The sequence below is a fragment of the Larimichthys crocea genome, chromosome XXIII (assembly GCF_000972845.2).
Source record: "Larimichthys crocea isolate SSNF chromosome XXIII, L_crocea_2.0, whole genome shotgun sequence".
Taxonomy (NCBI): domain Eukaryota; kingdom Metazoa; phylum Chordata; class Actinopteri; family Sciaenidae; genus Larimichthys; species Larimichthys crocea.
Genome location: NC_040033.1, coordinates 18,655,768 through 18,679,730, shown reverse-complemented (window position 1 = coordinate 18,679,730; position 23,963 = coordinate 18,655,768). Strand labels below are relative to the sequence as shown.

Sequence of the window (23,963 nt, the reverse complement as noted above, 5' to 3'; positions counted from 1 at the left end):
AATTTTAAAGCCTAGACAGAGATGACCACCACAGAAGATAAATATATACAAGAGACACAGCAAACTTCTATATGACCTGCTGTCAATCACAGATATTTGCTCTCCCTACACTGACCCATGGAGTTGCAGGATGACGGTCTAATGAATAAGCTACGTGTCAGAACTTCATGACTTTATATTCAGCTCTTGGTTCATTTGTAAAAAGTCAGTGTGAACATAAAATGGACCATAATGTATCAAATGAATGACAGCTAAATAACTAAAATGCAAGTTTTTATTTGAATTCAATCTGAGTTTTAGTTCCAAGGTAATGAAATATTTGGATGTGTTGTTTTAACTTATGTATTTAATGTAAAAATAGATTAAAATCAGATCTGTAACTTCAAACAAATCCCAATATTTTACAACCATATACATAATATCATTAGCTCTGTTCTTGAATGTCATGGCATATATATGTTCAGTAGCACTGTAAACCCTGCAGGGCCTCTGAGGTCACACGCCAAACTTCCAAGAGACACTCCTGGACCAGAGCGTCAAACCTCGTTATCGACTTCCTTTCATTGCTGCCTCAAGTCTTTGAAACTTTACAGTCCGCCTGCAAATAGACACACCAAGACAACGCTGACCTTCTCTGTCTATTGTTCAGTGTATTAACACCCAGAAACACACACATGCACACCACAGTATGGCTGTCCCAAAATAAAACAGATAAGAGGTCTTAAGTGAGGGACTCAATGACTCCAAGTGGAAAGCTCCAAGAGGTCCAGAAGTGTGCGCTTCAGGGCCTATCACAGAGCTTAAATTTGGCCCTAAGCATCAACTCTACAGACATTAGACCAATAGAAGGACTGAGGTGGCACCTAGTCCAAAAACATAGTCTTGTCCCTACAAAGGAGATTCAAGAAAAATGCCACCCACAGACACCACCAATCTGATGTTTAATACTATCATAAACTTCCTACAATGACTTTCAAATACTTGGAAGAAGCTCTGTGATTCCATGGTGCTGACACCAAAACCTGACATTTGCTATTACCATTATCGTTCTGCTATTAAACCTCACCATGGTTACTGCGGTAAGAACATTTAAAGTCACATTGTGTACTTCTGGCCAATTCTTTATGGGATTAAATAATATACCCAACAACAAAAACAGACCAAAATACTAAAAAATACAATGTCAAGAAACAAGTGAGATCTCTTTCCATAGCCATGATTGCAATCATGATTCATTTGAAAACCAGTATAGCACCATTTGTTCCTCGGTGATGACGTGACCCCCTGAGGCATGTGATGTACCTTGAAGACTTTAAACACACATCTGCACTACCTGATTCGAATGAAGCCCTGGGGAAAGACATACCCAAGTCAGAGCACACACACATTCAGATCCTTCAGCTGTTAAATAAACACACGTGTGTGTATGTGTGCTTCGGTGTGATATACACGGCACATCTGGTCAGGAGTGAGAGTTACAGCACCAGAATTCTTCACCGATTCCCTTTGGCCAGGGAATTTGTTTCCATTCTCAGGCGCCACGGACACCTTCCCAAGAACTGTCATCCTGCAGGATAGGACTTCTTAAAGGGAAGGAGAGACAGTGGTGGAAAGCTTGTGTTTCTCATTTCCCTCCAGAGTCGACACAGCTTGAGGTGAGCCAGCAGAGAAGAGGCTGCTGCTGGTGAACTGAACCAAATGTAGCTGCAGTGATCGGCGCCTGGCAGCATACACCAATTTCCACAGTGAGAGCTGGGAACTTAGTTAACTTTGAGCTCAACAGCGCAGGTCTGCTTTGTTTAAACAAATATATTATCAGTGACAGAGGTACTTCATCATAGACTATAGAAAATATGGAGGTCATATCCGTGACGTCACCCACGGGTTTCTGAAGAGCCATTGTGAAGCTCAGAGTGTGGTGACTCTGGCTGCCACCGTCTTGGCAGACCTGGCTTTGCTGCCTCCCGGGTAATCTAAAGATGGGCAAAAAGGTGGAGCGTGGGTGGAGCTGAAACAGGCTAAATGACGCCTGAGTGCTCAAACAAGCCCACTGTAATGGTACCCACTTGTCATTTAAAGTGGTTGTGTTCTTAATTCTGCATAATTTTAGGCCTTAATATAACTTGAACAGGTGAGTTGTATAAAAATTTGTCATGAACGGGGAAATTATCTATAGATAAATTATCAAACTGTTTCATGTACCAGGCTGTAAACATGTTTATTTCTGCTGTGAAGTTGGACATTTGAGGAACTGTAGTTTTTGGAACTTCCACATTGGCTTCACTATACAGCCGCAGAGACTGCCACGTACATGTTATCTACGGTTGCTCCCTTCAGTGAAAAGCGCCAGTCATAGCTTAGCAACAGAAAGTACTAGCATAGAAGGAGTGACTCTATGTATTTAAAGAAGATGGTGTCTAAACCTTCAACCGTAAGCATGTCTGGCTAACAAGCTTCATCCCTGTAGTGAAAAATGTTACTTAATATGTGAATTTACAGACGGACGCTAACAGAATGTCAGCTAACATTAAAAGGCCATCTCTTTGCAAAAACTCTATTCTCTTGCAATGTTAAAAGTATGCATGCTAAGCAGCCAAACAATATTTAGTTGGGAAGAAATAACATTCTTATCTTATAGCCTTCCCTTATCATACTCAGAGGAATAATTAACTCTGCTACTGGCTTCCCTTTTACAGGATTCTTGTTTCGAAACAATGAAAAGTCAGCCAGCGACTGTTTTCTACCAGATCACAGAACTAATGATAGTTTAATTAGTCAGCTAGCCACAAAAAAATCTCCCTGTGAAGTCATTTTAAGTCAGGAAAAACAAAGGTTGTTGGCTAAAATTGAAAAAATAATTTTGTCTGCCTCTGGGACAAATCAAGATTGTTTCAAAAACTACTAAGATCTACATACATCATCGTTTATAGCCCCAATTTCTCCTCAGATTTACAAATTTTCCTTGGATATCTTTTTCACTGAACAATCCAAAACATTCTGATTCCTCCTTTCCGCAGTTACATCCTATCCAAGGTTGCATAAATTGCTCATGAGTCTGTCAAGTCAAAGACTTGTCGACAGACTGTCAACACACAGCTGGCAGTATGGTCTCACAGCATCGCATGAGATGGTCTGTTCTGTCTCAGTTTCTGTCCTTCTCTTCCAACTTCTTTTCATTCACTAAAACCAGTGTTGAATCTCAGTGCTGCAGATAAAATTCAGTGTCTGGACACAAAGTGACACTGAGATGCAAAGAGACAATTCTAAGGTCCAAAAACCAGTCAACATGAAACACATCACTTTCTTGTGGCGGTTTTCATTGCCAGAGCGTGGTCTGGCTTATGATTTGTTGATTATGTCTCTTTTTGTCTTGAGCGTGTCTAACTGTAACAAAATCATGGATGCCTATCCACTGTCTGTGATGCATGTCAGCCACAGCAGCTTGTGTCAGAGATCAGGTCCAAGGGCAGAGACCCCAGCTCACAGTCCTATGTGCTATTACTGGTTCATCATATCTCACCACTAATTAGATTTTAAACTGGGGATGGGGGGGACTGACGTACAAGGGTCCGATTACAGTTGACAGAAAAATCATTACTGTAAATATGTCCTGGTTAAACCTTCTTCAGTGTGACTATTGTCTATCTGAATATCAGTTGGTGAGCTAGAGGTTCCAAGGCCACAAAGGAGCTCCATTTCTTAGACTGCATTGTGTGAAGTATCCTGTTGCCTGTAAGTACACATACAGTACAACATACACGGCATACTACAAATGACAGCTTTTATTATACAGTGTTTTGCCCTGAGGCCCAGAAACCAGTCAGTACTCCTATGCTCCAATACTACTCTCCCCTGTGCTGGGGGTCAGTTAATACACAACAATTTATCAATATTTTGATATTAAATTTTTATTATGTATTATTTATTGATATCTAACGTTAGCAACTAGGTGATGAACATAGCGGAACATTTATCAGCTAAAAGAACAGATATTTATCTTGGTGGAGAGCAAATGAGTTTGACTTTGAGTTGGACTTCAACAAGTGACAACTTTACATATCATGTTATCATGTTGCCCTGTGCCTGATGCTTGCAGAAAAAGACAATTTGCAATTTGTGTTCACAGCTTGCACCACAGAGGGCAAAATGAAAAACTATGTGTAATACTGCTTAAACACAAATATACTCAGACATATGCACCATTAAAGCACAATACCAGCTGAAATACAGAACCTCAAAAAGGTAAAAATGTTGTGTTTAATTGAAATCAACCAAGTTACCACCAACCAGACAGCATATGTCTATTCCCAGTGGATAATCCAGCATTGTTGGTTATAAAAACATGGAATTTAAAGACGTGTCCTAACATCCTGATGGGCATTTTCACTATTTTTTGACATCGTACAATGGTCAGTAATACAAACAGTCATTAGCTGAAATCCTATAGTCACATCTTACACTGTACTGCCAGTTGGTACATGCTAGAGTCTGCAGTCCCACTACAGAGCAATTGGAGTTAAGACACACTGTATGTCCAGCTATGGCTACAGCACAGTAAACAAAGTGTTAGGTCAGTCTAAGCCCTATTTAACTTGTCCACACTGTGTTCACTCAACCCTGGCTGTTAACAAGAGGACGTCCATGCTAAAATAAGGCTTTGAACAGCAGCATGAGGCATGTTCAGTCATGGTGCTTTTAACAGTGAGACATTAATCCACAGACACACTGTTGTCTGTGCTATGTGAAGGCCGCGCACACTGCTTTAGGTTGATAGATCAGCTCCTGGTAAACAGACAAGGACAAACACTTCATCTTGACAGGTGAATAAGACATCAGAGCCTGAGCTCAGCTCAGCAAAAAAGGAAATAAAACACCAACTGTAGTGATGATTACCTGGCCTCAGACACAACACAGATACATCAATACTCATGACACATGAACACAGTGCACTTCCTCTCAACCCCAGTAAGAGATCCGTTGCTCTGGATCTGAGCCAGTCGAATCACGGCGATTCCCCTCTACGGCATCATGACAAACAGCTGAGAAAAGTGACAGTGACACGGTCAACCAGTGACAATGTGTAACAGAAGACAGCCACAACATCACCACTCTGCTTCCACTCTCCCCCAGAGCTGGAAATCAGATCAGACCTCAGCCAATTAAGTAACTGTGAACTAGGCCTCACATATATTTGGAGCAGACGGTAAAAATAAACCCATCGCTCAGGGCATCATGATTAAATGATTCATGCAGGAGACCATGCACAGTTCTTATAAACTCTTACACATCAGCATAGGATTCTAATGTTGTGTTTTTTCCTGATAATAATCAAACAAAAACGTCATAAAATCCTCAAAAGAAAGTTTTTACACTTTAAGTGGAGTCGGAAGTTAAATTATAACGTGTGTTTAGATGGTTGAGTGAGTAATGATATATGAAGACAGGGCTTGTATCAATAGAAAAACTCTTCTAAAATGTTTGGTGTGTGTGTTGCCCTGTTAGGCAGCACTCTATTTATGTCTGTGTGTCTTGACAGAGTGAGAGCAGGTGCAGCACAATGAACAACTGTAGTCTCCACAGCCAGTCACTCACCACTGAATGAATCACATGGAGAAGCTGAGCAGCCCCCAAAATCCAAATCTCACTCAGACTATTTGTTTCCTCAGCTCACATATACACACACATAAATGCACCTATGGAGGTATAAAGATATCCAGTGGATCACTTCCAGTCGAGAGATTGAAATTAACTCCACATTTTTACAGAAATATCTGAACATAAAATGAATCACTGACACGAGTAGAGTTGGCGTTGGGTAGATTTGTTGCAGAGCGGCTTCTTGGTCAAAATGAAGAGTCCAACACAGGAACAGTTCAATGAAGACTGTCATTGAATCATTAACATAATCTAGAATGAATTTTCTTGAAAACACTTAGTAGATATGTACATTTAAGCTACTTCTCTAAACATTAGGGATATACCTGTATTGGTATCAATCCCCAAACCATCAAAACTTTAAATATCATTGATAAAACCATAAAAAACGTTAACTGAAGCACAATGTTCCACCACCAAAGTCATTCAGCAACTCTGTCAACAATTAATCCTGTAGTCAATCACCAAATAAAAGCCACATACCTTCACAATGTAGGTTATCTTCTCAGAGAGACATTGAGTCTTCCAGTTGAGTCAGATGGGGACAATATGTTAGATAAAAGACTTTCCTGTTCTGTTCTACTGGTTCCACTGTCCCTGAGAAGGTCAGAGCTCTGGAGGCTTGTGGGACAGGACTACTGGGACATAAAGATAGACTGACAGGTCAACAGGCCCTGCCAGCCAACACACGCTACCCCACCCCACACACCCACCCACTTTCTATCTACAACCCTCCTTTGGAGGCACATGTGTTGTGGCTAGATCCACAGCAGGCTTCAACCAGAGGGGTGGGTGGTTGGGTGATAAATTTAGAACGGTGCTTTCCCACTCTGAACGATGGGCCAAATCAATCCAATGACGAAAGTGACAAGTGGCAGTCATGAGGCCAATTAAGTTGGGGGTGGCAGGAAGCCATTCAAAGGCCATAAATGATGGACTTAAAGCATTTATATACAAAGAACCATGGCTATTGTTTCAGTCAATCCTTATTCAACTTTGACAATCACAACACACACTTGATGAGTGCTGAAGTCGATCATCCAAAAGTTAATCTATACGATAACTGATGACTTATTTCAGCTCAACAATGAAAGTTAATTTCTTGTTACAGCTTCATAAATGTCTCAATAAATCTGTTTATTTATATAACAATGAAATGAATACTTCAGTCAGGTCACAGATCCTAGAATAAACTGAACTTCTCAGTAGTGTATTTCATGCAATGTACAGTTATAGTTATAGTATTATGTAATAATATAGTTATAATTATAGTGTTATAGGGGACTAAAGTCTTAAAGAGTGACCAAATTTGATGCAGCTTTCCAATTAAAGTGAGAATTTACCATTTCTAACTTGCAACCTCCAAAGATAACTAAATGTAAACAAAATATATGGCTGACAAAGACAAACTGATGTTTCTTTGGAATGTGCTCACACATTCAACTGTCAGCAGTGCAGCTCTGCATTCATTCCCAGTTGTTAGGAAGGCAACACTTGAGTTACTCCACACACCCAGTTTGTAATGCTACCCTGAAATAACCCTGATGACATCACAAGGGTTGTTTTACCAGACATAAGAAAGCTCCCTTCAGAGCAACAGAGACATTATACAACTCTTGTAACAGACTATATAGAACTCCCAATCATGGGTAAACTGTGTAAAATCAGTGGAGGCCCTCTTGTATGCTTAAGGTGTACCAGGGGCCCTGAACTTCATTGAGGTTATTCCAAATTAAATCCAGTGGGAAAAACCTGTTTAGGACCTAGATGTTTAGGTTTTAATAGCACTTGTAGAAGCAAAGCAGAAGCAAACAGTTTTTAACTGTGCTCGGAGAATACTATGACTGGGATATTAATAATTTTCATTTTTGGAAGCGACAGACACTACAAGACATTTAAGATAAAAAAATAAACGCCTTATCAAAGTATTGGCAAAGACTGGATATCATTTTCTGAGTACACGTCTTAAAATTAGCCCATTTAGCAGAGCAGTGCCTAAAGTGTAGGACAGCACTCAATCTCCCCAAAACAGACCTTTGCATTAAACCTGACGGTATACATAAAACACAATAAGTGAGATGAATCAGAGTCATGATCCAGTGGTAGACAAATTGGTCACTTGGTGTGTAATCAGACTCAGGATCAGGTACATGTACTGAAGAACAAAGAGATGTTCATCGTTTTACTTCTCTTGGTCCTACCATCATTTAAGGGGAGCCCGTGACTGCAGTACAAGAAATTTGATTCTTCTAAAGATGGTTGGTAACCAACTGGAAAGTTCGTAAGCATCGAAGGTAAGCTTACCACTGGTACTGACTTACTTCCACCACATTATAAAGACGAGGTTTACTTTGTTTCCATCAGAACAGAGGTTCTACTTTTTATCCATAGCTAGCATTAACACATATATTCAACTATTAATCAGCAATTGGTGTCTTAAACAAAGATGTTGACATATGTCAAGATCTACCAAAGTGAAAGTAGGAACAAAGATCAGTAGGTCACAATATCAAATTCATATCTCAAGTATCAAAATCAAAAAGGCAGAGTCAATGCTCCTCTCAGTACAGTAGTTACAGCAGGTGACTCTTTTCATTTTTTATGTTTGACTTGTTTGTTTTGTAATGTATTATTTAAATAAATTACTTACTGACCATATAGCCTAAGTGTAGTAGATTCCAAAAAACAGAGATGTTATGAAGGTTAAAGAGGAATTTGAAAATGTTAATGACAGCAGTCAGGACATAAAACCAATAAGCTGTTGGTCTGTACAAATCAAAATTTGATAACCTAACCATGGCATAGCAGTCAGGTCAAATCAAATCCTGGATTTAAAGAGAATCGTGACAGACAACACAGTGGCTCAGTCTAGTTTGTGGCCAGCGGGGCATAATGCTTTCTCACAGTGAATATCAACTAAAGACATCAAAGTTTATGAGTCCTAAAAAGTGAGATGAAAATACTTTAACAGCCAGTTGAATGAAAAGATAAACGTCTCATTCATCTTGCTGATTACACATTTGAGGTTCAAACCCACAGTGAAGGACAACACCGGACAGATGGGGAGGAAGGAAGGGAATCGAACACACACAAAGACCCAAAGATAAGGACAGGGCTCTGTTTCAGCTGGCCACTGAACAAAGGACACACTGGGCAAAGAAGAGGACACTGGGAGTCTGCCAGTCAGGGGGAAAAGGGGACAGGGGGACCTAAAAGGACGAGAATAAAGATTTTTCATTACTTTTTTTTTATTTTATTTTTTTTTAATGTAGTCTATCAAACAAATGGGCTACAGAATCATTTGAAGTGGCATGCATTCACTATCATTAGGGTAAAAACACTGACTTCGACGTTTGGAGATTCACAGCAAAGAGCACCATCTAGTGTCGACAACAAGGTACAACCACCATGTTCACTCTGGCCTCAGAGACTGCTTTGGTCTGCTTTGTTGGCTTTGTAAGTCTTACCACCACTTCATTCTTTAAGATATCACACCAAATCATTTGTTTATGGCTGTGTGAAAAGGTAAACCCTAAAATTGATTCATGACTTTTTCAGCTGGTCGAGAAAGCAGGTCTGGGCACAGGTCCAAGCCCCGGGGCCCTTCACCAGGGCCTTTGTATTTTGACTGAGCTTTGGAAAGTGACGGGGTTCAGCCACTCCAGAGCTAATTAGCAGAGGAGAAACATTAGTTCTTCCAAAGCCAGCAGAGAAATGTCGGAGCAAATGTGATTTCAATTTAGCCCCTTGTTAGCCGAGAGCTGAATGTTGATTGCTAACATGCCCCAACCACACTGAACTGTCAGCACAACACAGAAAACTGAGGGCAAAAGAACTCACCTCCTGTTTTTCCATAAACAGTTGCAGATAGACCACAACAATGTCCTGGGATGCAGAAAAACTGGAAATATGTGTCCTATTAAACCCTCTCTGATCCTTTACTGCCTTTGATGAGGGTCAAACTCCTACTCAGCATCTTTGGTTAAAAGGAATATTCTGTAAAACAAGCAGAGCACTAACACCCATGAGCGAGAGCATTGGACAACTCCTGGGACACAAGAGACCAGACCAGACTGGGACTGTTCAGCCCTGAAACCATCCCACAGCATGAGACACTATTCACACTGAGCACTGAGCATGAACCACCAGCGCCAATTAAACAGAGACACAATAAAAGTCTGTTTAAAGTGTTGTGAAAAGAAATAACAGATGGGGAACAAGGACAGCTACATGGGAACAGGCTGGAGAGAGAAAGACAAAGAAAACAATTGAGTTAGCAAAAACTAAGCCATCTCATTATAAACAGTGTTTCATATTAAAAATATATACTGAGCGAACTAAGTCTGCAAATATCCTTTGATTTGAGAAGGTGTAACAAGCAAATGTTGCATTTTTGTTTAAAATTTAGATGCAAACTAATTTTCTAACTAGTGCATTGACTAAATGTTGTAGCGCCAAAACCAGCCCCACAACAAACTAAACAAAGGTTCATCGTGAGCAGAAAAATTGCTGAGCTTAACACAAGTGCAACAATTCAGGCTGAAATTTTCTTTTATTCTTCATCTCATCTTTTAGCACTTTTTTGTTTTTTTACCACAGTATCCTGGGGGAAATGTCTGATTTACATAATTAATTGCTAAAGCAATTTTTCAAGCAACAGTGGAAAACATTGGATAGTTTCAACTTTATATATTCCCTTGTCTTACCTCATGGTGAATTACATAATTTTTGGTTTTGAATTGAAACGATTTGAAGACGTTACCTCGGATCATTTGGCATTTGGATCGTTTTCTAAAGTTTCATAGACATAACGATTATTTATGCAGCCACAGTATCCAGACAGTGTCCTGGCACAGTATAATCCCCAAGTTTAAATTAACCTCAAACCTAGTAGTTTTCACAATAACAAGCTCACCCTGAAACCTCAAATTTGTGAGTGGTTTCCAATTGCAGAAACGTCTCTATAAAAGTGAAATAGGCCAGCTTGTTCTGTTTTCACATCTTCAGTAGCAATTGGCACCCGAAAGCAAAAGCCTCACCTTGACTTTGCATCTCTTCACTCCCATTAGTACCCTGACAAGTCAATTCAATCAAGCTGTGCTCTTCCAGACTGCGACGTCAGCTTCCAGATGTGTCCAAGTGGTTTTGATCAAAGCTGCTTCCCCATTACTAAACACTCTACAAACTCCTCTTTCCACCTCTGATGCAGTGCACATAGGCCCACACATACACACACACACACACAAGACAAGGCCTCAGGGGAAAGTTTACCCGTAAGCACCTTTTTGGACAGCACAAGATATTTCAAGGTGTCATTCTGCAGCCACAAATAGACAGTGGAACAGCAGATAAGAGCTTCTGAGAGGGCAGATAAAGAGGTTAGTGGGTGGAAGAAAGAAGTAAAAATAAAAAGTGAAACGTATAAGACATAAATGAGTGACATAAAAGCAGTGAAGACAGAAGAAGAGAAGTCAATAAAAGGTATTTTTCTCCAAAAATAGAAGGTCTGTTCATACTGCAAGCACCTTATCTTGACAGCACCCATCGATGACAGCACGAGGGGATGGGTGGAGGGAGTAGAGTGGCTGGAGCCATCGGCCTTTCTAGTCATCTCTATCACCCTACATTGCCATGACCTACATGTCCACTCAATAGTAGGAAAACTGCTGTTACACAAATCAGACCAATTCTCTTCTCTACCAAAGTCTGACACCCAGGCTCCCAGCAGATAAATAGGCTTTCAAAAAAAAGCACATTAATGAGTGGATGCATCTACCACAGAGAGCAATCATACAGCTAAAGCAAGACAAAATGGGAAAAACAGAGGGTTAAGATTGAGAGATTTGATGATAGATGAACAAGGGACCGTACCTTTCATGGCTCCTCTGCTTCTGGTTGTTATTTGTAGAATAGATTAACTCCAATAAAAGTCAGTATCCACAGTCAGAACACTTTAGCAGGAAGGTGGAAAGAGATAGCAAGGACATAGTAGAGAAGAACAGGACAGAGACAGAGTGAGACTGCCAGAGCGTAGGACTGGAAGGACTAGAAGTCAAATGACCAGACTGGACACAACTGGTGGCTCAACAGCAACCACATCCCACGAAACCACAGGGTGGGTTTGGCGGTGACAAGAGTGTTGGCCTGTTTAGGCAGCAACAGGCACAGTCAAAGCATCAGCCTGGCATCTGCGAATGGGTCACCATCCAACGGTTCATCACAGAGAGATGTACACCTGGAGTGTGTCTAACAGCGCTAACAGACATTATGGCGGCAATGATTAGAAATGGGAACTTGTCCTAATGAGCTCCAACGAGGAATGAGGACGAAGAGTTAGACGGGGGGGGTTGGACTGAGTCACCAGCAGAGATAGGAAGGGAGGAATTCCTTTTTGTTCCTTCCAGCGGCCCTGATGAGTCAAACAGAGCGACAGTGAGCCAGAAAAGGCAACAGCTCAGAGGCTGAGAGAACAACTTTCCCACATGGTTGAAGAGCAACGGCTGTAACTGACAAACACTGACAGACACAAACATTATTCCAGGTCCTGAAAGAGAAACGCGAGTGGCTGCATCACTCCCTTTGACAGTTTGAGAGGTAGTTTCCCTCCAGGTCAGAGGTTAACTAGACTGAACTGCTGCTGCTGTGCTAAATTTCAGACCTCAAAGGCTGACTATAACAACTCAAGACTATTCATTATAAAACTGACTAAAACTTGAATATCTAAAGGCCAATACTGACACAAAATTCTGAGGTAATATATCATACTCAGTATCCTGAAAGTGGAAGGTTTCAAAGCTTATGAAAGGTGCCATTACACAACTCAAGTTTGCGACAGGTTGACCCACTGCTACGACTCAAAGGTTGGATTTAATTTGCTCTCAATTTCATAAGTAACTTACAAAACACATTGAAGCTGCATTATGCATGTATAGCATGTAGCAATCTAGTGTTGGGTCACTAGAAACATGATAAGTCCAATACTTTCTCCTTTTACTTCCGGCTTGGTCTCCAGTAACTCCTGTGGAAATATCTGGCTTTTAAATTGCTAGATGCTCCAGTTTGTTTATTGGTGGTGGGTAGAGTATAGTAGCCTTTTTTGCTGTAAATTTCTGGTTCACTTGCGAGTCAATAAACCGCTTTTTTTGCAGGTAAAGGTGATCACAAGCAGCAGATGTCAACCTAGTCTTGTCATATCAGGGGATTTCTAAAAGCTAGTTGTTTGAACGGCAGTGAGAATGGGCACCAACAAACAACATGTGCCGCTTAGTGTTTTTCCTAAACACTTGGGATTAGTCTTGCAATGCATGTTTTTTTTTAACTCTCTAATTGTTCCCACCAAGTTTTAACAATGAAAGCTGGGAGATTGTCCTCAGTCTCTATTGATCAAACTGTTTGGACAGAAGCAACTCCTTGTTGTTCAAATGCACAAGACAAATAGCTGTGGTCAGGGTGGAACCTCCAATATAGTGGAATAGAAGAACAGTGACCAACTGATATGTGATACTTAAATGAGAAATATCGACCAGATACAGCAGCAAGAATCCACATGAACGCTCTGAAGAGCAAATCACACAAGTGATTGTTATGTTAGAAAACATGATGCAGAACAGTCAAACTAACCTATCTAGCCTATATTTCTTTATATTTACATATAAAACTGGCTCCATCAGCTCTTTGGCTAAGATATCATCATGTTAATAGACATTTGATATTGTAGCCTAATCAGGCTGTGACATGAGTCCATGCAGCAGGAAATGTTAACCAGATTAATAATAGATCATTTGCCATAGGTGATGTTATGAGAAGTATTCAGCAGCTCCGTGACTGTGCATCAAGGTTATTACACGTCAGGAGTGTGTGGCTGTGGGTGTGTACATGTACCCACAGCACCACACGCCTGCCATCCCAGGCATTCTGTGCAAATGCTTTCCTATAAAAGGCGAGCTCTTCGCTCGGCGTATGGCATCAGACCAGAGGCGGTGATGAGCAGCACCAGGTGGAGGTGTGTGTTCATGTGCATCTGTCATCTCAGTCGGACTTTGTGATGACTGCAGACTGATTAGATATGAAAGGGGGGATGAACAGCACCTGAAACCACCTGATGACATCCAACATTGTGACCTCACACACTCGGCTGCATAAGTCTGTTATTTTAATCAGACACGGGTTAAAAGGATGAGTAAACCGGTGTAGAGTACCAGATGGGTGGGGTTTCTCTTCTCAGAACAGGACTAATAGGAGCATGCTGTCAATCAGATGTGACTAAGTAAACTACGTTCAAATATTTGGACTGAAACGACTGACACAATCTATCTGCAACCTCCATTTGATTCAGTCCTGCTGTCACTGGGAGTATCCTGTTTCAGGATGAGTCATGTCTCATTTCTGGGAGCTTCATCAGGAGCCATCGATGAATCTTCTAAACACATATAAGACTGGGTGGAGAAGTAGTCCAGGGTAAATGTTTTGAATAAATTGTTAGAGGAATGTACAGTAGATGCACAGCACACATATGATCCTAATTTATAGAGGGAGCACAGTGGGTGGATTTGTTGATGGAGTGTTTATTTGTGTTGGAGGTGTGTCAGTGTATGTATGGAGTCACGAGGAGCTCGGGGCTAAGGAGTAAATTACAGTTTGGTTAAACACCAGGAAGCTGTACGAAACCTGTCAGCAGATGTTACCCTGCTCAAATGTCCACAGTTGGATTCGTTTCGGTCATTTCAAATCAGTTATGATAACACTGTCCTTCACTCATGGAGAACTCATGATTTCAGTTGTGGGGAGGGGAACACAATGAAGAAACTTTCTTATACAGTAAATCAAATCTAATATAAAACAGTTGTTTAAATGACTGAATTTCAAAGTATTCTCACTTCTCTATTCAAATCTAGTTTTATTGCTGGATTATGTTTATACAAAAAGAGAACTGTCCTTAAAGTTTACGGCCTTATGTTTGACTGATCTCAAGATTTAAGATTAACAACATGCAGAGGAAGTTCAAGTAGTTTTTTTTCAAACATGATTAGTGTATGCAGCTTCTCCTGCCATATACAACTCAAACAACCTCCACCAATCAGAGCTAGGACAGCCTAAATATAGCTTGCAAGACAAAACGTCAAACGACAAAAAGTCCACCAGACGTGGATGCTGCTCATCAAGCTTATTACTAAGATTTTCTTAATGAACTCTTTTTGTGGTGGCTAGACAGTATAATGGTACTGTTTAGAGAGTTTAGTAAGTAAACTAAACTGAAACTGTAAAAGTGGTGGGGACAGCTGATGACAGCCTGGGATCTGGGAACATGATGACATTGCGTGAGAAAAGGTGTGCATAGGCGAGAAACCATCAGGTTGGAAATCAGTTTAGCTTGATTATATAATACAGAGGTGTCAGAGGTCACAAGAAGACTGTAGGGGTGTGAAGTCTTCATTTCTTAACACAAAACTATATTTTTCTTTAAGTTTTGTCTCTGTCTAACCCTCTAAAATATCCATCCATTTTCTGTAACTACTTATCCTCATCAAGGTCGTAGGAGGCTGGAGCCAATCCCAGCTGGCAGTGGATGAGAGGTGGGGTACACTCTGGACAAGCTGCCAGTTCACACATGGAGACAACAATTCACACTCAAATTCACACCTACGGGCAATTTAGGGTCACAAATTAACCTGTTAACTTTGGACTGTGTGGATTGGACTGTGGGAGGAACACAGAGAGACCCCTGCCTGAGATGTGCCACATGAAAAACAAAGAAAAAGCAAAAGACACACTCTTTGCTGGAGCTGCTGAATAAGACTGAATGTCAGTTTAAGAGGTCACAAACAAAAGTTTGGAAACTCATGATCTAAACTATTTTATTTGCAGGCTAAACAAAAAGCAAGTCGGCCTGAATTTATGTAAATAATTCATTTTATGATAAAACTGTGTGCACACAATTACAGCAAGTATGGTAGTTAAACAAAGCTTTGCGATGGATATTTACAAAGGACACTTTGGTAATAACTTTGCCTTTGTTTTCTCTCCCAGTTTGACTAACAACACTATAGAGCTGACATTGGACAACTGGACTGCCATTTAAACCCCTTCTTTATTTCAGAAATCGAACAAGCTTCTTGATGTGAGAGCATCAGCATTAGTGAAGTAGAAATAAACATGTTGGCTACTCGATCAAAGTCCATCAGGGTCTCCACTAAAGCACTCAGTGCACTCACTGACACAATTAGGCCACTCAAGCCTCTCTATGTATGTATGTGTGTGTGTGTGTGTACTTGGCAACACACTGCCTATTGTGTCAACACAACAGCTGCTGAGCTCTAATCTTTCCAGCATCTAGAAACAGCAGAAAGTTTGTCCAGCCGTGCCAGTGAGTGTGTTGGTTTATTAATAATAGAAGACCACATTATCAGTATGAACTGACCACTTCACTCCTGATCTGGAACAGCAGACACACACACACACACACACACACACACAAGTTGGTCATATAGTTGGACAGATGCTCAATGCATCCACCCCAAACTGCAGCAGGATGAGATAACGCACAATGCATTTTAACAGACTAATGTGATTTACATGACCTGCGTATCCATGTAGACAAGAATGAATGTCCGCTCTGAGAGAGGGGATCGGTGGGGGGGGTTCTGTGTGTGTGCACCAAGCTCTTCTCAGAACAAACTGACAGAGTACCGGTAGATCCGGCCAGTAGCGAGCAATATAAAACAGGCTGCTGGGTCCAGTTCTCCCAGGTTGTTAAACACTAGCAGACTTTTAGCAAACAGGGGGAGAAATATGAAGGTCTTCTGTCAGGAGACCCTTCTCCTCTGTAAACTCAGCTCAGCTCACCAAAAAAATAGATACAATTCTTTTATGGGAGCAATAACTATGGCGCTAAAGCCGAGAGTCCCTCAGCTTAGTTTAGCATAAAGTTACATACTTAAACCAAAACTTGTGGTTTCTATGCCAGCTGTTTCCAGTCCTTATGCTAAGCTAAGCTTTACCAATAAACTCTGAGCTCTAGCTCTCTTGTTAACTAACTGGTGAAAAAGTACATTCACTAAAGTACAGTACTTGTACTTTACTTGTATATTTCCATTTTATAGTTTATATTGCATAGCATTCAGAGGGAAGTATTCTACAGCACCTATCTACACCTGACAGCTAGTCAGAGTTATTAATTATGTGTCAGTATTTTTACAGAAACCAGTGATTATCAACATTTCTGACATCTGATTAAAAGCTAGGATTGAAGAAAATCATAAAAAACATAATTTATGTGCAACTAAAAACCGTTTGGAGAGGCTCTGACATATAGGTTTGGCATCATATATGATATTATGTTCTTCTGCAAAACCAGTACTTTTAATTTTTATATTTTGATAATACTACTTGGATTTTCAAACACAGAACTTTATTTGAAATGAAGTATTTTCTGGTTGTTGTAGCGGTATTCTTCACTGAAAGGATTTACGTAAAAGAGGAATTCTTTCACCACCGTAGCACAGATGTGAGAATGGTTTTGACTCCTGTCTAGTAAGTGAGCGTTCAATCATGTCAAACTGTTCCTTTGAAGACAACAGTAAATGTTTTTTTGAGCATCTTACTTAAAATAAAGAAATACACTCCCTGGAAACCACGTTGGAGCTCCTTGGGAGAGCAGCTGGTTCTGTTATTAAATGTACAACCTGGCAAGAAGTGAAGGATACTATAATTTAACTGTTGTAAACAAATCCTGGAAGAAACTGGAAGTATTGGTTTACTTTTTGAGTAAGCAGGATAAAACCAGAGAATGGTGGTTGGATATAACTGAATGTGGAATATGTGGATAAAGCCATTTTAAAAATACTTCATGATCTGAGGTTCTGTCATAAAAATATACGACCCCCAATAAAATACTAAAACTAGAATGGAGCCATAACTTCAAGTAAACATTTGTAAAAGTAATACGATCAAAACCACATGAAGATCTGGAAGGTAAGAGAACAAAACGACTTAAAAATAGCTAATGTATAATCTAAAACTTTAATGTCCATAAAAAGACAGAAACTAAACAAGAAGCTGTTACCATGGTGATGAGTGTAAAGTTATGCACTGTCCACACAGCCAGAGTCTGTTGTTGATTCACCTCATCATAGCTACACATGAAGTCATTGACAAGTAGTTACTGACCGGTGGATGTGAACCAACAGAACAGAGAGAGGCTCATGTCAGGCTGACCCCAGAACAGGAAAAGGCTCGTACCCCCCCTCCTTCCTGCTGTGATCAATGGGCCGTGCTGCTCAGTAATGTACACTCTGAGTTGTTACGAGACAAACAAATGGACTGATGTACTTACAAGATGACCATGGAGACAGTAGAGTTCAGCCTTCTTCCTCCAGTGCTCAGGCCCCTGAACGCCACCTGACCCTGAAAACAGATGAAGTCAAGTCACCACAGTGTGTTCGGGATTTCAACCAGAGTATAGAATAGAATGGCACCAGTCTATTGGTTTGTTTTCTTAAAGGAATAAATCAACGAAATCTTCACATTTGACTGCATGGAGACTATTAAGACAACTGGCTGTACCCCTGTTCACTGTCCATTAGCAATCTATATATCTAATGGAGGAGATTGGAGGTCATTACATTCCGGTTAATTCAATGAATACTAAAGCTTAAATGCCTGTCAGTTACTGGACAACAGTGCAGCATTGTTTCTGTGACCTACATCAGCCTATACCCACCATACAACATACTATGTCAGGTCAGTCGCCCCCACAGCCCCAGTGATGCACCTCAGACATACAGACAGCACTTCAGGAGGTATGGGTGAGCGATTTGACGGTATGTTTTGTGTTTTATGACAATCTGGGAGTGTAGACAGTGCATCACAGCATAACAAGCCCAAAGCTCTGACCGAGCTGTTTGAGTCAAGTGGCATTGTGGGTAATGTGGGTGCTGTTCTCAGACTCTTTGTGGTCATTTGATTGACAGTCTAAATAGAGAGGTTAACAGTCACTTTATTCAGACTCTGTGGTCAAGGGGTCCTGCATGGGCCTCTACCCAACAGGTCTGTTCAGTAATCCCACCAATGATACTAATAGCCCATTATCTAACCAGGGATGGCCAATCAGATTCCAGCCCTCTGGCCACACCATTTTGTTTGTTCGAAAAGAAACAAATTGATGACATCACCATGAACTTTGGGAACTTGTAATCAGTACTTCATGTTTCTCGACCACCGATTAACAAGAGAAATAATCAGTCTATCAATCTGTAATAAAAATAGTAAGTGAAGTTCAGATTGTGGCAACTTTGGCCGGCGCCATAGCAGTCATGCCTCTGCCTCCTTCCTAACTGATCTAAAAATGGGCAAAGACGTGGATTGTGGATGGGCTGAATGACACCTGGTAACTCAAACAAGTCATCTGTCATGGCACCTGTCAATAAAAACAGCCATGCTCTTAATTCTGCAGAACTTTAAGTCTCAATATATTATGAACAGGTGACTTTTAAACAGTTGTGATGAACAGGGAAATTAGCTATAGAGACCAAAACTGTTTTTTGTACCAGGCTGTAAACATGTTTATTTCTGCTGTGAAGTTGGACATTTTAACATGGAGACTTATGGAGACTGACTCAATTCTGGAGCCAGGCTCGAGTGGACGTTTGAGGAACTGCAGTTTTGGCACTTGCCACATTGCCTTTATAGCGACTTCACAGCCACAGAGGATGCCGCTTGTTTTTACTTACTGAACAACAGAATCTAGTTCAGTTCCTAATAACTGCCAATAGAGGCTGATCAAAGGTTTTATATTACTCAAAACAGTTTTTTTTCCCTTTATTAGACAGTTCAAAGAAGAAAGGGGATAGTGTGGAAGACTTATAACAAAGAATTCAAAATCAGATCCAGACTGTTGATTTTCCATGGTACACACCTTAGACCAGTGAGTCTCGCAGATGTTCTTAAAATAGCAATTTGGGAATCTTTATGTGTAGAAAAGAGAGCTCAGAGTAATGTGAAAGCTTCAAGCTAGAGATGTGAACTAATATGGGTGCAGATCAATGACGTCACCTCTAAAGGCTGTGACATTGTCCAGGCTAATGGGCTTTATCTCAGTTGCTTCAGATCACAGAAAAAACATAGACAGAATTCTTTTAATACGACGTTATATGATGTTTTTTGTGTTTACTACAAATGAACTCCCACAAAGTTTTTTATGAATATTTATGAGTTTTCTTGAGATTGATTTACTGACGGTGAACAAAAGAGGTGGAGTTGTTTTGAGGATTATAGACCTATAAATCATTCCTGTTTTGCATGTTTTCCCTTTGATGTCATGGCAACCGAGCCCACCCGAACCTCACTTCCAACATACGTCAGCTAATCAGCAAACACTGACAGACAAAACCCATACAGCACATGCAAAGGCTATGTTACAGGTGGAACCTCGTTCCATCACCAGCACTGCTGAGCCATGTCTCCCGGCAGGAGAGACTCACTGAGCATCTGCTTCCAATAGCTTCCCTCCCTCCCTCCCTCCCTCCTCCTCCGCCTCAGAGGGGGTCTGTGGGAGGCAGCGGACCCATCGGACCCATCTGAAGCCCAAGCCCAAACTCTCTGGACCCCGGGGGCCCCAAAACAATGATGTAACACCCAACAGGCTTATGTAACTAACCTCTGCTGGCAGTTTCTCACTCTGAAATAGAGAAGGTGGAGACCCTGGGAACACTCCCAACAGAACCTGGTCTCAAAGTGCACACACACAATGACTCATATCCAAGGGTCAGTTCAACATTGTCACTTACTCATAGTTCGATCCAGCTTTGTAGATATATTTTGGTTTTAAGAAGCATCAAACTGACAAAGGGCCCCATACACATCTGATAACAGCAATCTTACACAGTCACTGCATGTTGGAACATGCACTGACTGTGTAAGATTGCTGTTCATGTAGTGATATGGGTACAATGGCATCTTTAAGATATATTGACAGTTATTTGTGGGATCCTTACTGTCACTGGTCAGGCTATAGACTGTACAATATGATTGATAGAGTATTTTATATTGTGTCATGATGCCTGCTAAGCTGTAGCATGTTGATCAGTGTTTCCCAAAGCCCGCGGTGACATCTTTAGATGGTAAACATATTCAGTTCACTCTCAGAGGACTAAAGGAACTCTTTAACTCAACTGGCCACAGGAGATGGCCGTCCACCAATGAGCTGGGTTCTACTTGAGATTTCTGCCTGTTAAAAGGAAGTTTTGTTTCTTGTCACTGTCGCCTGTCCACTGTCGAGTGTTTGCTCATGGTGGGAATTGTTGGGTCTCTGTAAATAATATTATAAATAGTACAGTCTAAACCTGTTCTATATGGAAAGTGTCATGAGATAACTTTGGTTATGATAAGGCACTATATAAATAAAACTGAACTGAATTTAAATGATCAGAAAATATTCACATTTGAGAAGCTGAAATCAGAGAATTTGGACCTTTTTCTTTAAAAAGGTTTCAAAATTAATAATTGATTATCAAAATAGTTGATTGATTTAATGGTTGACAGCTAATCAATTCATTGACAAATGGCTGTAGCCCTCGTCGCATATTAGTTCCAGCAGAGTGGATGTTCCAGTCCTGACCATAATCTCGAACCCTAATGAAACTACTTCCCTGGAAGTAACACTTCACATGTTGCTACAGGAGCCAACCTGGCCAACGTTTTTTAATGCAGCACCACCACAATCATACACACACTAGCCAGAATAAGCCTCATTAAGTGAAGACATCACACCTCATTGCCAGACGAGCGTCGTGGGCCAGCAGCTGAAGTGGAGATAATGTGCAGCCACAGCTTAACGCCATCTACACAGCTAATCACCACAGACAGTTAACGTCAGGGTTGGAGGCTTAATCATCACTTTGATCCCACTCCACTGGGATCATCCATTATTATGTCTTTGTCCAGAAAATGTAGCAACACTAATCACCACCACCTTCAGCACATCACCGGATACAGCCGTAAAAAGACAATGAACAGTGTTTTATTTTCTCTGAGATGAATGTTTTCGAATGTTGTTCCTTGTTTTGCAGGCTGTGTGGGCCTAAAGGTCAGGCTGATAAGTCGACCTTCAACAGCGAAAAAGAAAGCATGTTTTTTCAGTAAAACTGAGGAAAAGGCACACATATCAGAGCTGAGAAGGGACAAACCACGACGTATTTCAGGGAAGTATCGAAAATTCTCATGGACTCTGGATAGAATTTGAGCAAGATAAACTGTATCCATGAATAAGAGGATAAACAAAAGGAAAAGTTGTTTAAATGTATCAATATGAGCTCAGCAGATCATATTATTCCAGATCAACAATGGGAAAACAATGTAGCAAAGCTGGCATAAGGAACTGATTCAGTTAGGAGTCACAGTTTTTGAGCTGAGAATCTGAGGGAAAAAAGCAAATTGGAAGAGAACAGGCTCCATCAATCTGCAGTCATTCTACTCTGTAGCCATTACAATGATCAAGCACAAGGTACTCAAGTGTTGTCACGATCCCTCTGGGTTCACTGAGCTCACATCTTGGAGGTTTGATGAAGGGGAATGGCTGCTAATTAACTTCCTTGTGCACTTCCAAGTGTGGAGCAAAACACAGAAGTAGCCTTCCTATTTATCCACAGGTTATTTATTTTGGCAGATTCTAAACACAGACTACCTGCCAAAATGTGAGGGGAAAGGAAAAAAACACTCGAACAGTGCGCTGTGTATGTGCGTGGGCGTGTGTTTCCATTAAGTGTGTAATATAATTTGACAAAATATGCATTTGTTCAACTTTTCAGCTGTAGGCAGATTCTACACTGGCACCATCAGATACACTGATTTAATGCACAAACTGGCATGTGTTTGCCACACACTGCTTGCTTTAAAGATAAACACATGCAGAAACATAAAACATCCATACATTGTGTTTACATTTACAGCGCCAAACATCATTTGAACAACTACACATTTAAATATTTTGCTTATAATTATCACTACATTAAAACAAAGGATAACTTGATACCTTAAAAGTAGTTGTGAACATGCTACGGTATATTCGGCAGGTAGATAAGTCTCCATGCAGCGCTTTACTTAGAATATTATATACTTTAGCATTTGGTTAGCTACTGATGAAAGCCCGCCGCCTGAGGACAAAACACTGTGGGGAAACTCGCGTGCTGATTACGAAAGTTTAAATTTCTCCTTAATTAGGTCTTCATATTGTTTATAATGAATGCCGAATTAAAGACAGGTTGTACTGATTTGTGATGGACCTGAAGTCATGTACTGTTTGCCATGTATTTTCGCCAAAAAGCATGGCAACTTTAAATTAGAGGATTTATTAAAGCAGTTTGGCGGTGCGTTTCTCCCCATCTAGAGGCGCGCACACACACTCAGACCAGTGTCCTCTGCTATCTGCTGTAGTATTGGATGTCATGTAGCTACAGTGTAACATAATATATAAGTGGCGCCGCGGCCCGCGTTCAGAGATAATAAAACGGTCTATTGTGGTCTTGGGCCCGGGTCTGGATCTAGTTTCACAAGTTGTCTAAACGCAGACTCATTACTCCACCTTTTAATTCTCTGCTTGAGGTGATGTAAGCCAGCGTGGATGGTGTTGTCGCCTGATAAGAACAGCCTTCACCTGCCTGGAGGACAGGCTCACCTGGATGAACATCACGCTGACGTTTGTTCACGTGATAAACGTGCTAAGAATTCCACATTAGACGAAAGGTCCTTAAAAGCACCACCTGAACGCTCACACATCCCCACAGACCTCAAACTTCACTCCTGTTTTTCTGCCGCTGTGCAGCACAGCGTTGACAAAACGTCAAAGTGACGTTAGAAAACAACGTAGACTTTGACTTTCATGCACAGACACGGACAGAAGTGAACTCACCGACGCTGTCCTGCAGGAAACAGCCGAACACACGCCTGAAAAGTCCCGCAGTCACACACAAGCACGTACACTCCGCTGTCATCCACACAGACTGCTGCTGCGTAAACTTCTTCACTCCCGTCAAGCACACTTCAACAACACAGCGAGGGGCCGAGGGCGGTTTTCAAAATAAAAGCATAATTGAATTTGTAAACTTCCTGTGGCGAGAATAAAATTGACTGACATTATAGGCCTTTTTTTAGATTCACATTATACTACCAACTACCAGCAGAACATCCCATCCAATTTCATCTTATCTTACCCATCTTATCAATTTGTTGATTAATGGATCACGATTGCAACCTTTAAACATACTAATAAAACAAAAACAGAACTCAGAGGTGCACCCAAGTGCTTACACAACCAC

The 23,963-nt window shown here is 40.8% G+C and overlaps 1 protein-coding gene across 4 annotated transcripts in view; it reads right to left on the bottom strand.

Moving 5' to 3' along the window:
• The window catches only part of svila (supervillin a), a 75,881-nt gene extending 52,189 nt beyond the window's left edge, over positions 1 to 23,692 (bottom strand). Inside the window, exons 1-2 of one of the 4 annotated variants that reach the window (XM_027274121.1) lie at positions 23,558 to 23,692; positions 17,987 to 18,057 (exon numbers count right to left, since the gene is read on the bottom strand). Coding sequence is in view for 1 of the 4 variants with exons in the window: in XM_019252887.2 (XP_019108432.1) it covers positions 11,527 to 11,533 (7 nt within the window). In the remaining 3 variants the exon portion in view is untranslated. Of the gene's footprint in view, positions 1 to 6,138; positions 6,158 to 11,526; positions 11,549 to 17,986; positions 18,058 to 23,230; positions 23,429 to 23,557 lie in introns of those variants that run through there. The other 3 variants (XM_027274122.1, XM_019252887.2, XM_019252896.2) reach the window with 3 other exon arrangements.
• Between the last annotated feature and the right edge of the window lie 271 nt (positions 23,693 to 23,963).